Source organism: Perissodus microlepis, chromosome 6, assembly GCF_051167445.1.
Source record: "Perissodus microlepis isolate ML-2025 ecotype Zambia chromosome 6, ASM5116744v1, whole genome shotgun sequence".
NCBI lineage: Eukaryota > Metazoa > Chordata > Actinopteri > Cichliformes > Cichlidae > Perissodus > Perissodus microlepis.
In genome coordinates this window covers 9,210,887-9,222,089 of record NC_140466.1, presented here as the reverse complement: position 1 = coordinate 9,222,089, position 11,203 = coordinate 9,210,887, and the positions used below count along the sequence as shown (strand labels likewise).

The 11,203-nt window shown below is 39.9% G+C and overlaps 2 protein-coding genes across 2 annotated transcripts; one reads left to right on the top strand and one right to left on the bottom strand.

Moving 5' to 3' along the window:
- Nucleotides 1–17: 17 nt before the first annotated feature.
- Nucleotides 18–1,224, bottom strand: LOC146385032 (uncharacterized). The gene is made up of 2 exons (XM_084930565.1): nucleotides 374–1,224; nucleotides 18–209 (listed from the first exon to the last, which is right to left on the bottom strand). The coding sequence occupies exons 1-2, from the start codon at nucleotides 669–671 to the stop codon at nucleotides 133–135; spliced, it is 375 nt and encodes a 124-aa protein (XP_084786691.1). The 5' UTR covers nucleotides 672–1,224; the 3' UTR covers nucleotides 18–132.
- A 3,469-nt stretch (nucleotides 1,225–4,693) lies between these two features.
- On the top strand, nucleotides 4,694–11,203 carry LOC146385031 (keratin, type I cytoskeletal 19-like). The gene is made up of 9 exons (XM_084930556.1): nucleotides 4,694–5,032; nucleotides 5,644–5,769; nucleotides 6,136–6,218; nucleotides 6,418–6,574; nucleotides 8,986–9,147; nucleotides 9,248–9,373; nucleotides 10,440–10,669; nucleotides 10,758–10,792; nucleotides 10,896–11,203. The coding sequence occupies exons 1-9, from the start codon at nucleotides 4,757–4,759 to the stop codon at nucleotides 11,000–11,002; spliced, it is 1,302 nt and encodes a 433-aa protein (XP_084786682.1). The 5' UTR covers nucleotides 4,694–4,756; the 3' UTR covers nucleotides 11,003–11,203.

The following is an 11,203-nucleotide window of genomic DNA, read 5'->3' as shown; positions in this document are numbered from 1 at the left end:
TGGAATAAAAACAAGTGCAATAAATCTGCAAAACTGTTTATTTCGAAAGTTGCATGGGAAGTAAACGTCCACTTTTTTATAAAATCTGAACAAAAAAGCAGTGCGCCAGCTCTCCAGCTGTTGTGATGTGCCTCATTCTGTATCCCGGCGGCCAAAATCCACCCAGCCCTGGTAGTCCCGATCCGTCATGCACTCGGAGTTCATCAGCTCTGTGAACAAACCATTCCTACAGTACATGAACCACACACAAAAGGGTTCAGTATGCAAATCTGAGCATTGTCTTGGACTTCCGCCTATTCACACATTGCTCTAATTAGCTGAAGTGAAACAAGATGACAATCACAGAACTTTCCCACCCAAGCCTGCAGCATACCTGAAATTGCTTGCATTATTTGTTTGGTCATTATCTCGCGCTCATCAACTGAAAGGTGCGCCCGTCGTTCCACCCGTGCAGAGTGAGTGCGGGGTGCTTGCCTCTGTCTTCCAGCCGAGTCTTTCGCCATCTCATGTTTAGCTAGAAGCTGCTTGAGAACATTTGTCTCCTCAGTCTCTCCGGTTTCAGTTGGGGAAGCTGCTCCAGACACAAGCAGAGCAACCAGCAGTGCAAATACCACGAAAACTTTCCCTGACATTCTCTCTGCGCAGTAAGAAAGAAACATTTGAGTAAACATGAGATGTATTCTAAAAAAAAATTAGGTATCAAAAATGGCAAACTTACTGTACCTGTGAAGATAGGATGAGATATGTACACAACAAAGTGCGATGAGCGTGATGTCTCCAGTGCACAACTGCTGATTCCCAGCAGGTTGTCTCTTTTATACCCAAGTTTGGTGTCAGCATAATGGCTTTCAATCAAATACTGATAATGGTGTTCACCACAGAGCGTTTGATTAAGAGATGGATACATTGGAAAAAGGATGTGCGCAAAGGAAATTATACAAGTTTACATGGAGAAACACATCGTTATATTTGTCACTTAAGACCTTTTTTGCACTGCAATAACAATAAAACAACTCGATGTGTTTACACTGAAAATCCAATATTCCCTTAGAAACCATTTAAAACAATACAAATCTGATGTAACAATAAAGACACTATGAAAAAGTCAACTTTAGGGAGGGAGGAAACACAGGTTTTCTGTACCTGTACAGAAACGTACATTTAAACAACGTATCATTTCTTTCAGTTTTTTTTAACTGGTAGTATTTATTGAGAATACTATACAAGTCTTTCAATTTGCACATTATATGTTGTTTACATTGCTACTCTTCATATTTTTATATATTTTCATCCATTCTCTTCCATTTATCCTTAAAAAAATCGCTGAGGGGCTGGAGCCTATTCCAGCTACCATGGAGTCAAGAGTCATGATACACCCTGAACAGGTCATCAGCCTGAGGCAGGGCTAAGACATAGAGACAGACAACCATTTGCAATCACATTCACAGCTATTTATTTATATGAACATGAGCTATGTAAGTGAAAGTAAAGCAAGGGAAAACAAGATACCTAAAATCACTTAATGAATCAGAATCATCATTGAAATTACCCCCAATTATAAAGCAAAACACATCACATTCATTCATACTTGGATTGAATGTATTTACCTGCAGCTTTAAAGAAAAAAAAAAGTAGAAAGTTACATAGAAGTTACACAGATGTCCTTCATAATGTTCAGGCTGTAAACATTTCTGTGAAACGTTTTCTTGACATATGTTTAAAAAGCGAAGTTAAACGGTGATACATCAAATATAAAATGTGCATAATTTATTACTGTCATGCTGCAGCCTGTACTTTCCACATGACGTACACACCACCCTTTTAGCAAAAGTCATACTTGCTTGGATAACATTAGCTCTGTTTACATACAGTACTGTATAGATTTTTTTTCAAGTGTCCCAGTTACTCTGAATCCAGCGTCCCCTGATAATGTGTGATGTTTAACTGCTTGTAGAAACTCAGCCTTCATATATTTTTCTTCCAGGCAGTGAAAGTGTGGTCTGTCCGCTGTGAATGATTGTCTGCTACTTTGATTTATGCAATAAAAGTGATAACAGCACAATGGAGAGCAGCAAATGTACTTCAATGTATGAATCTACAAACTGCCTCGGGGTATTATAACTAATTTGTAATACATACAGAACACGAGCTTGCAAGTTGATAGAAAGGCATATGTGACCTTTAGCCAACCTCAGTCTAATATCTTCTAATACACTGCTAGACAGATTATTACTGGTCTAAATATTTCATTTTTGTTATCTGCAGACTAAAGGGACACACACCCATCAGTAAAATCTGATAATGTCCACAGACACCACCTGCTCTTGACAAACTGCTCCTTTCACTTGTTATTTAGTTCAGATTCATACCCACACACACTGTTAGGTCAAGGCTGCATCGGATGTTTGATGCAGGTTTTAGTCACTGATTTTCTCTTGTCTCGTCTCAGGTACGTGTCTTCAAATTCCTTCATGCTGGTGAAAGGTTATGATAAGACTTTTACATTACACATGAGTAGTGTTTCCAATGCAAAACTTCCCGATAAAACTTTCCCTTTGAAATTCCAAATATATCCCAGAATCGGACCTCGCAGTTTAAGGAATAATTTAGCTGATATTCCATAAATTATTTTTTTGTAAAATACACAATAAAGAATACCAAACAGGATTGTTTTGAAGAAAGGTTGAAGTTTAAAGACAAATTGGGGTGAGGGCTGATTAAAGGCTCTTTAACAATATGGTAAAGCTTATTTGGCATTTAGGTCTGAAATCTGTATACATGTAAAAGTCGGTTCCACTGAATAGTGCCATGTAAAATACTACAGTGTACTCAGTCATGCATTTCAGCAGTATGGGTGTGTTCCACAAAGGTTAAAATGATTTTCAGGTTCTTGTTAGTCACTTCAGGACACATATTACCTGAGCTTCCAGAGAAAAAGGTGTGACAGCGTCTTGTTTTGGTATGTTTGGGTGGTGGTGGTGGTCTGGAACAGAGTTCAAAGCTCTATTTGGACAGGTGTATATTTAAAATAATTTACGGTGCCAACAGCTATTAATGTTATTTTCTGCTTCTTTCAATTCACAGAACAAAAATAGCTTTGTGGTTGAGCAGAGGAACCAGTTTCTAATAGTTAAATCCTTTTTCTTCCAGATGAGTGCATGTAAAACCTCGTGCATATAATACTTTTCATTTTGTCCACAAGTGTCTTTGTCTGGTGCAGTTTGAGATAAGGAGAGACTAATAACATAATACAAGAACACAGACACAGATTACAGAGCTCTGCTGTTTACTTATTATTTTAAAGATACTATATTAGAATACACACACACACACACACACACACATATTCATACATATTTAGAGACACAGTAAAATATGTAAATGTGTACAGTAAAAAAGAAAGTTGTCCCAGTACTCTACTCTTTGTAAATACACCCTATGATTTAACAGCTTGTAAAACAACTTTTAGCAGCAATAACTTGAAGTAACTGTATTCTGTATCAATTTATCGGTCTCTCACATCATTGTAAAAGAATTTTGGCTCACCTTTCTTTCCAACATTGACTTTATTCAGATTTGCTGGCTTTCATTTTTGTACAGCTCTGTTAAGGTCCTTTCCTGGCATTTCAGTCAGGTAAAGGTCTGGAATTTGGGTGCCCAGGTCCTGTGACTGCGAAATAAGCCCAAACCCTGAGATATCCATCACTGTGCCTGACAGCTGGTATGAGCTGTTTGTATTGATATTGCGTGCATTATGCCTAGACATCTCCACGCTGATCTTGTCTGTCCAAAGTACATTGTTACACAAATCTTGTGCTTTGTTCAGAGGCAGATTTGCATTGCCAAACTATTCTGCCATGCTCTTTTTAAAGAGAAGAGGCTTTCCACTGTGCTGTCTAATCTTTTTCATCAGTGTTTCTCAAGGTAACTGAGGCCTGTAGACTCTGAGATGTAGCTCTTGGGTTTTTTACAGAGCGTATTTGTTGGTTTTGCAAATTGTTTGTATTAAAACTGTTACCAACATACCACTCATTGTTTGGTATGTGCAGATGAAGCTGTCTTACACCCCCAGAAAGGCTTAACAAATACCACTGGCTTAGGCATAATTACTGCTCATAGGTGGTTGTGATAGTGATCTTTTTGTTAAACTTACCTTCTCAGTCAGGGTGAACATGAAAAACTGATCACGCTACCTGCCATGATGCACCTGCTGACTTGCATTTTAGAGAAAAAAAACTTAACTATCAAATGCAGTGAAACTAATTAAAAAACAAAGAAACTGATCATACCAATCCAAATACCGTCTCCCCCCATTTTTTATATAAATATTTTACTCTTTTTTGTTGTCTTTTCAGCTTCTTTTGGGTAACTCACTTAAAATCATCTTAGCATTCATCTGTGCCCCATAAAGTAACGAGTAGAAAGTGTAATGAGTTAACTAGAAATAATTAGCCACATCTTAGGTTTTGGCTGGATTTCAGCATAGTTATCAGTTAAGCTGTCTGACTAGATGTTCCACTTGTCTTTCATCAAAGTTTGTCTAATGAAGACTTACACACCCAATCGATGGAAACAAAAACAAAGAAAACAAAAACTATTATCTGCATACCACACTGTTGTTGTTGCATGGCATTTGAGACTGCCCCCCTCCCTAAGAACCCTATAAAATACCCAGCTGTGTCTTGCAGGATCACACCTCGGAGACATTCCTTCTGTGCTCACCATCAGCCTCGCATCACGACAACCTCCTGTCACCATGGCAGCCTCTTTCACCCAGCAGAGCAGCTACAATGTTAAGCAGAGAACCTACAGTTCCAGCAGCCTGGGCGGATGGAAGCAGAGTGGCACGTCCTCTGTTGGCTACACACCCAGTGTGCATGGCGGAGCTGGAGGTTATGGGACCCGCATCTCAAGGTCCAACTCTGTCTTCTCTTTAGGGTCCGTGGGCTCGTATGGAGAGACTTCTGTAGTCGGTGATGGGAAGGCAACCATGCAGGACCTCAACGACCGCCTGGCTGACTACTTGGCAAAAGTAGGTTTTACTGATGAGCACTAGTTGCAAGAATTACTTTTTTCCCCCCTTTATTTACTTTTCACATTTTGCATTTGTAATCACTAGTTAATAAATAATAAGATTAATTTCCATATAGTAAAATAACAGTTTCTAACAGTACATATTGACCTAACCCTAACCCCCTTTATTCTATTATCTTATCCTATTCTATTGCTTTTTTTCCCTTAATTTTTTACTGCTCTTAAAATTGTACTTTCTGTTTTAAACTTGTACTTGACCAAAAAATAAATAAAAAATTCCCACATGTGGGACTAATTAAGGTTTCTCTTATCTTATTGAATTTTTTCATGCAGCACTTATAATGAGGTGTCTTTATATTGTTGTAGTGAGTAAAGGATCAACATACTCACATACAATAATGAACACACAAAAAAACCCCAAACCCCAAAACAAACTAACAAAAAAACATATGAAATTTTACCAAATAGAAAAATGTAGAACAGTTGCTTTCAGACAAATAATGATAGCCTGCTTGTATGAACCAATATTTCCTCGTGATGAAATTAAATGAGGTGAGGCATTGCATTCATGTGTGGCGTCAAACTGATGAGATGTGGTTATATGTGCAGGTGCGTTCTCTGGAGGCCAAAAATAAGCAGCTGGAACTGAACATCGCTGAGTTCTGTCAAAAGTCAACTGTTGTTACCAAGAACTACGGTGGCTATTTTTCCACCATCAATGACCTGCGAGCCGAGGTACCTCTCACACTTTACATAACACAACACACTGAAAGAATGATTAAAAAAAAAAAAATCAAGCAAACCATTTTACAATGCACACACGAAACCTCGAACATTGCCAAACACCCGAAGTAAACATCTATGCAGGCGACTGAAACATCTTTCCATTGTTTTACTATCACAAAAATTATTGACACCAATTAATGTTGAAGTGTGGATTTGAAGGGTTAGAACCCGTTGTACGCTGTGACTGATAGATGGCATCCAAAGAAAAGCTGAACTGCTGCGGAATGCAAAATAATTTGCTCAATATCAATAAATGAAGAGTATAGCCTATACGCGGTCAGAATTTCACAGTGTTTATTCATTTTCTCCAATTAGATTGCAAGAAGATTTGCAGAGAACCAGGCCATCCACGTGCAGCTTGACAATGCTCAATTGGCAGCGGAAGACTTTAAAATGAAGTAAGTTTACATTCCTTTGTTGCTCCGTGGTATTTCTTTCTACCCCATATTACTTTATACCAAATATGAAAAGAAATCCCACTACATTTGGGAGTTTTTGTTTTATTATTTAATTTTTTTCTTTTGAGACCCTACAATCGTTACCCCCATCAAAATCGTGAAAATAATGGCATCTGAAAGGGCTGATTTTCTTCTGCAGATATGACATGGAGATGAACTTGCATTTGACCGTCGAGGCTGACGTATCCCGTCTCCGAGCGGTCCGCGACAGCTTGACTCTTGGCATCAGTGACTTGGAGCTAAGCATAGAGGATCTGAAAGCAGAGCTGGCGCAAATGAGGGCGAATCACAAGGAGGTAAAAGGCGTATAATAGAAAAAAAAAACCTATTAAACACTGCTAAAGAGATTGCGTGAGTCAATGTTTGCTTTCCATGGTGCAGTGTCGCCATCTGCTGGTGGTGGAAGCGCTTACACTTCTGGATGGATTGGAGATTTAAACACTTTTTAGGGCCCGAGCACCGAGAGTGCGAAGGCCCTATTGTATCGGCTCCGTTTCTTCTTCTTCTTATTATTATTATTATTATTATTCAGGCAAAACAAGGGCCTTTTTGAGGGCCTAAACATGGTCAAAAACTCATGAAATTTTGCACACATGCCAGGTCTGGTGAAAAATTTTGTATTTTAATGGTTTTACATATGAGCACTGGGAAATGGCGCTAGAGCGCCACCTATGCCTTGTTAAATGCAGCCCTACGACCACATCGTTTGAGCTACATGTATGAAATTTGGCACACATGTGTACCATGCCAAGACGAACAAAAAAGTCTGTGGGCCCATTGACGCAAACCCAACAGGAAGTCCGCCATTTGGACGTGAAAGTGACATTTTGGCTCTAATTTTGCCATTTCCATGCCTCGAACTTTTTCGAACTCCTCCTTGGGATTTGGTCGTATAAGCTTCATCTTTGGTCAGTGTCAACTACACACCTGGGCCATGTTAAATTGCGGAGCTTTTGAGTTTTCGTGATACGGTGAGGCGGTGACGCCACGGCGAATTTCGATTACTCGCCATGAAAATCTTATTGCCTCTCATTCTGTCATACAATGTCCGATCTGGACCAAAGAGCACACATATGATAAGGCTCCACCCCTGAACATATTTCAACTGCCATATTTGACATAAGGGCCAGCGCCACCTAGTGGGAACAGGAAATGTCATGTTTTACACTTTGGGATACAGTATTGTGATGGGTGATATCTGCAGCCTCAAATTTCTCCAGGAAAGCCTTAAGGAGTTGGTCTTGGGTTACAGTGAAAACTGTGAGTTTTCGAGAAAGGGTGTGACCCCAGAAGCATGGCGAACTTTGATGTCTCGCCATGAAGAAACAAATTAGTATAACTCAATGAAATCCAGTCTGATCAGTACCAGACTTTACAGGCATGATGTCAGACCCGCCCTGAACAGATTGATGTGCCCATTGTCAGGAATACGCAGAGCGCCACCTAGTGGGAACAGGAAATGTCATGTCTTACACTTTGTTGTACTGATTTTCACAGGTTCATCGTGGACACCTCAAAAGTGCTCAATATAACCATCAGTCCCTCATGATGCTTCAGTGCGAAAATTGTGACTTTAAACTGAACGGCGCACCCTGGTGGCAACGCGGTTCACCATTGTGGCGTGGGTGTGGTCTCTGGCCAGCTGCAGAGGAGGGGTGACGCAGTGAGCTCCCGGGGCGGCGCAGGGGCGGGGTGAACAGGTGTGCTGGGATCTGACAGTGATTGTGTCTCTTTATATGTTGGCAGTGACAGTCGGAGGAGGAGGGCGGACGTGACAGCAGAGAGAGAGCTGGAGTGTCTGTGTCCCAGTAAACCACAGTGTTAAATAAAAGTTCTGCTGTCGTCAAATTCGCTCCGGCTTATGTTTCTTGGGTCCAACGTTACAACCATGAAAGATGAAGTGGGTTTTGAGGGGCTTGGAAAGTTTAAAAAGTCTTGAAATTTGGCCCTCACCTCCAATCTGTTCAGGGCTATCTTGTTAAGTGATCATTTTCATTGAATAGCGCAAAATGGCTCCACAGCGCCCCCTACAAAATTTCAAATCATCAGCCCCTGCTCTGTGTTTTATGTATGAGTCTGAAACCTGGTAAGCTTATGGAAGATATCGAGATGTACAAAAAAGTCTCTTGGAGCAACATCCCAAATCCAACAGAAAGTCAGCCATTTTAAAATGAATGTGTAATTTTGGCGACATTTTCCCCTCTTTTCAGGCACCGTTCTTTGACGAACTCCTCCAAGGGATTTCATCAGATTGACGCGATTTCCTGTGTGTGGAATCTAAAGACCTTTGTGATGTTAAATTGCGAAGCTTTTTACATTCAGGGAAACGGGGTGGTCATGGCGCCACGTAGAGTTTCAATCACTCGCCAAAAAGCAGTAATCTGCTCTCACTCAAAAACACAATGTCCAGTCTCTCCCAAAGGTCGCAGGCGTGATGAGACTCAAGCTCGGAAATGTTTGTTATGCCATTTGTCATTAATGGTTAGAGCGCCACCTAGTGGGAGGACTATAATCATGATTGAATGAGATGAAAGGTTAGCTGTTGGTTAAATGCATGAATTCCATCAATGTGACATCAGGTCAGACGTGCTGGTTTTAGGTGGTGGGCGTGGCTCGACGTGCGGGGGGTGCGAGGGCCCTCATAACGCTGCTTGCAGCTTTAATTTTGTTGTTGTGTTTGTTTGTTTGTTTGTTTTGCATGTTGCAGGAGATGAGCCAGTTGAGCATCCAATGCAGTGGATCTGTAAATGTAGAGGTGGACAGTGCAAACTCTATAGATTTGACAAAGGTCCTGGAGGAAATGAGGGAGCAGTATGAAACTGTGGTGAGCAAGAACAAGCTGGAAGTCGAGAAATGGTTCCAGTCGAAGGTGAGGTTCCTAAAATGTTCAAAACGACTCCGGTAGAGCCTTTAAAAAAAAAAAAAGTTCAAATTTTCTTATTGAATTTTGAATGCTTTCTTTTAAAAAGGTGGAAATTCTCCAGAAGGAAATCATTGTTTCCCAAACAGATGTGAAAACGTTTCACAAAGAGTTGTCCGTTCTGAAGAAGACCTACCAAAGTTTGATGATAAGCCGGCAAAGCGCACACACAGAGGTATGGAATAACAACCCAAAAGTACTGGATATGAAGGTTTTGTAACTGAAGCCAAATGCACATCGCAGTGTTAGGTCTAATAAACTCAGCTTGCTGAAGCTAAGAAGTAGCAGACCCGCTCTTTTTTTCTCATATTGTACCTATCTCTGGTATCTTGGTGCAACAGCTGCAAGCAGAGGAGGCAGGAAAGAGAAACAAGGAGAGGAGAGACAACAAACAAACATTGCCTTGGAGGCTCATTTAAAAAATAAAATCAGTGTTCAACACTACGACTTAACACAACTGCCGTATTTTATGAACTCACATGTGATCATGACTTTTCAATATTTTTTAACTAAAATCATTGTGACATTTTGCAATGTGGCAAGAAACTCAAGACGGTTGGAGTGAGAGAAGGAAAACAGGATAAAGACATGCTGTGGAAGAGAGACAGAGATTAATAACAAGTGTGATTCAGCGCAGAGAGGTCTATTAACACATAGTGAGTGAGAACGGTGACTGAGCAAGCAAATGAAAAAAAATAGAATCCTAGAATATAAAATGCATCATCTGAAACAATAACAGAACACTAATCACCCCTTAAATGTTCAAGGAATTAAGAGTTATCTGCTATTTTAATTCCCCCTGTTTATGACAGTCATGAAAAACCATATTCATGAACTTCTGAATTTCAAAATAATGTTGGTGGTGTATTTCTGCTCAAAAACTGAGTTAAATGACAAAATATCCAAAAAGTATGTTGCAAAAAAGCAAACAAACAAATGAAAAAAACATTAATAAAACAAATAAAGGACAAATATACATATAGCTTGCCTATATTTGATTGGGAAATGCTTCATACTGGTTGACATCAGCAGATGTCGAGCCTGGTTAAAATTACTTTTGCTATTTGAAGCACATTAGGTTCGTAATGTTTTAATTGTTAGCACAAGGGGAATGATTAAAAAAATAAATCAGTTTTTTCCAAACATATCAGGACATATATTAATTTGCTGTAACAGAGAGGAAGTGATTCTTCCCACTGACTGTACTCACATGGAGCTGTTGTAACCTCTCTGTCCTGCAGATTACATGCCTACAGGAAAATTTGGAGGAAGTGAAAAGTCGCTATAATCTTCAGCTTCAACAACTGCAGGTCACCATCTCCACCCTGGAGACTGAGCTGCAGGAGCTGAAGGCCTCTCTTCTGCGGGTGCAAACAGAATATAATGAGCTACTGGACATCAAGATGAGGCTGGAAATGGAGATTGCTGAATATAGGAGGCTGCTGGAAGGAGAGCACTATGAAAAAAAGGAGTAAGAAATTAAAAATGTATCTGTTTTTAATCGATTATCAATTAAAGCAAACAAAAATGTTTTAAAAAAATGTTTACACTCTTCTTAGGGTGGTGGTCATCAGCAAGGTCGTAAAAGTGGAAGGTAAGAATCTCCATCACTCACTGAACCAGAACTTCAGATCTTGTCGCAGTAAAACTGAATTAAGCTCTTTACACTATAGTGATGCGATGCATTGTTTTTGCAGAGCATAAACCCCACATTGAAAAACGAGTGAAGACAATCATCGAGGAAATTGTTGATGGACAGGTTGTCGCCTCCTCTGAGGCCACCCAAGTGGAAACAGTTCAGTAACCTGTGCTCCCCTCACCCGAGCTTCTAAGTTGTTAAAGTGCATGCTGGTTTCTTCCGGGGAGTTCTCTTTGTTTTCATCTCATTATAAATCTAAACATTGTAAAATGCAGAAAATGCTCATCTTTACACAGTGCACGAGCCTTTGGATAAGTATGAAACCAAACTATGAATAAAAGGCTGAAAAAAATAATGATGATTGAC

What these genes read in the sequence shown, in the direction of transcription:
- LOC146385032 (XM_084930565.1), bottom strand. Translation starts at nt 671, where the DNA reads ATGTTTACTCAAATGTTTCTTTCTTACTGCGCAGAGAGAATGTCAGGG. An exon ending in AATAATGCAAGCAATTTCAG is followed by an intron (nt 210 to 373) that starts GTATGCTGCAGG and finishes GTTTGTTCACAG; the next exon opens with AGCTGATGAACTCCGAGTGC.
- LOC146385031 (XM_084930556.1), top strand. Translation starts at nt 4,757, where the DNA reads ATGGCAGCCTCTTTCACCCAGCAGAGCAGCTACAATGTTAAGCAGAGA. An exon ending in TGGCTGACTACTTGGCAAAA is followed by an intron (nt 5,033 to 5,643) that starts GTAGGTTTTACT and finishes TTATATGTGCAG; the next exon opens with GTGCGTTCTCTGGAGGCCAA. An exon ending in GGCAAAGCGCACACACAGAG is followed by an intron (nt 9,374 to 10,439) that starts GTATGGAATAAC and finishes TCTGTCCTGCAG; the next exon opens with ATTACATGCCTACAGGAAAA.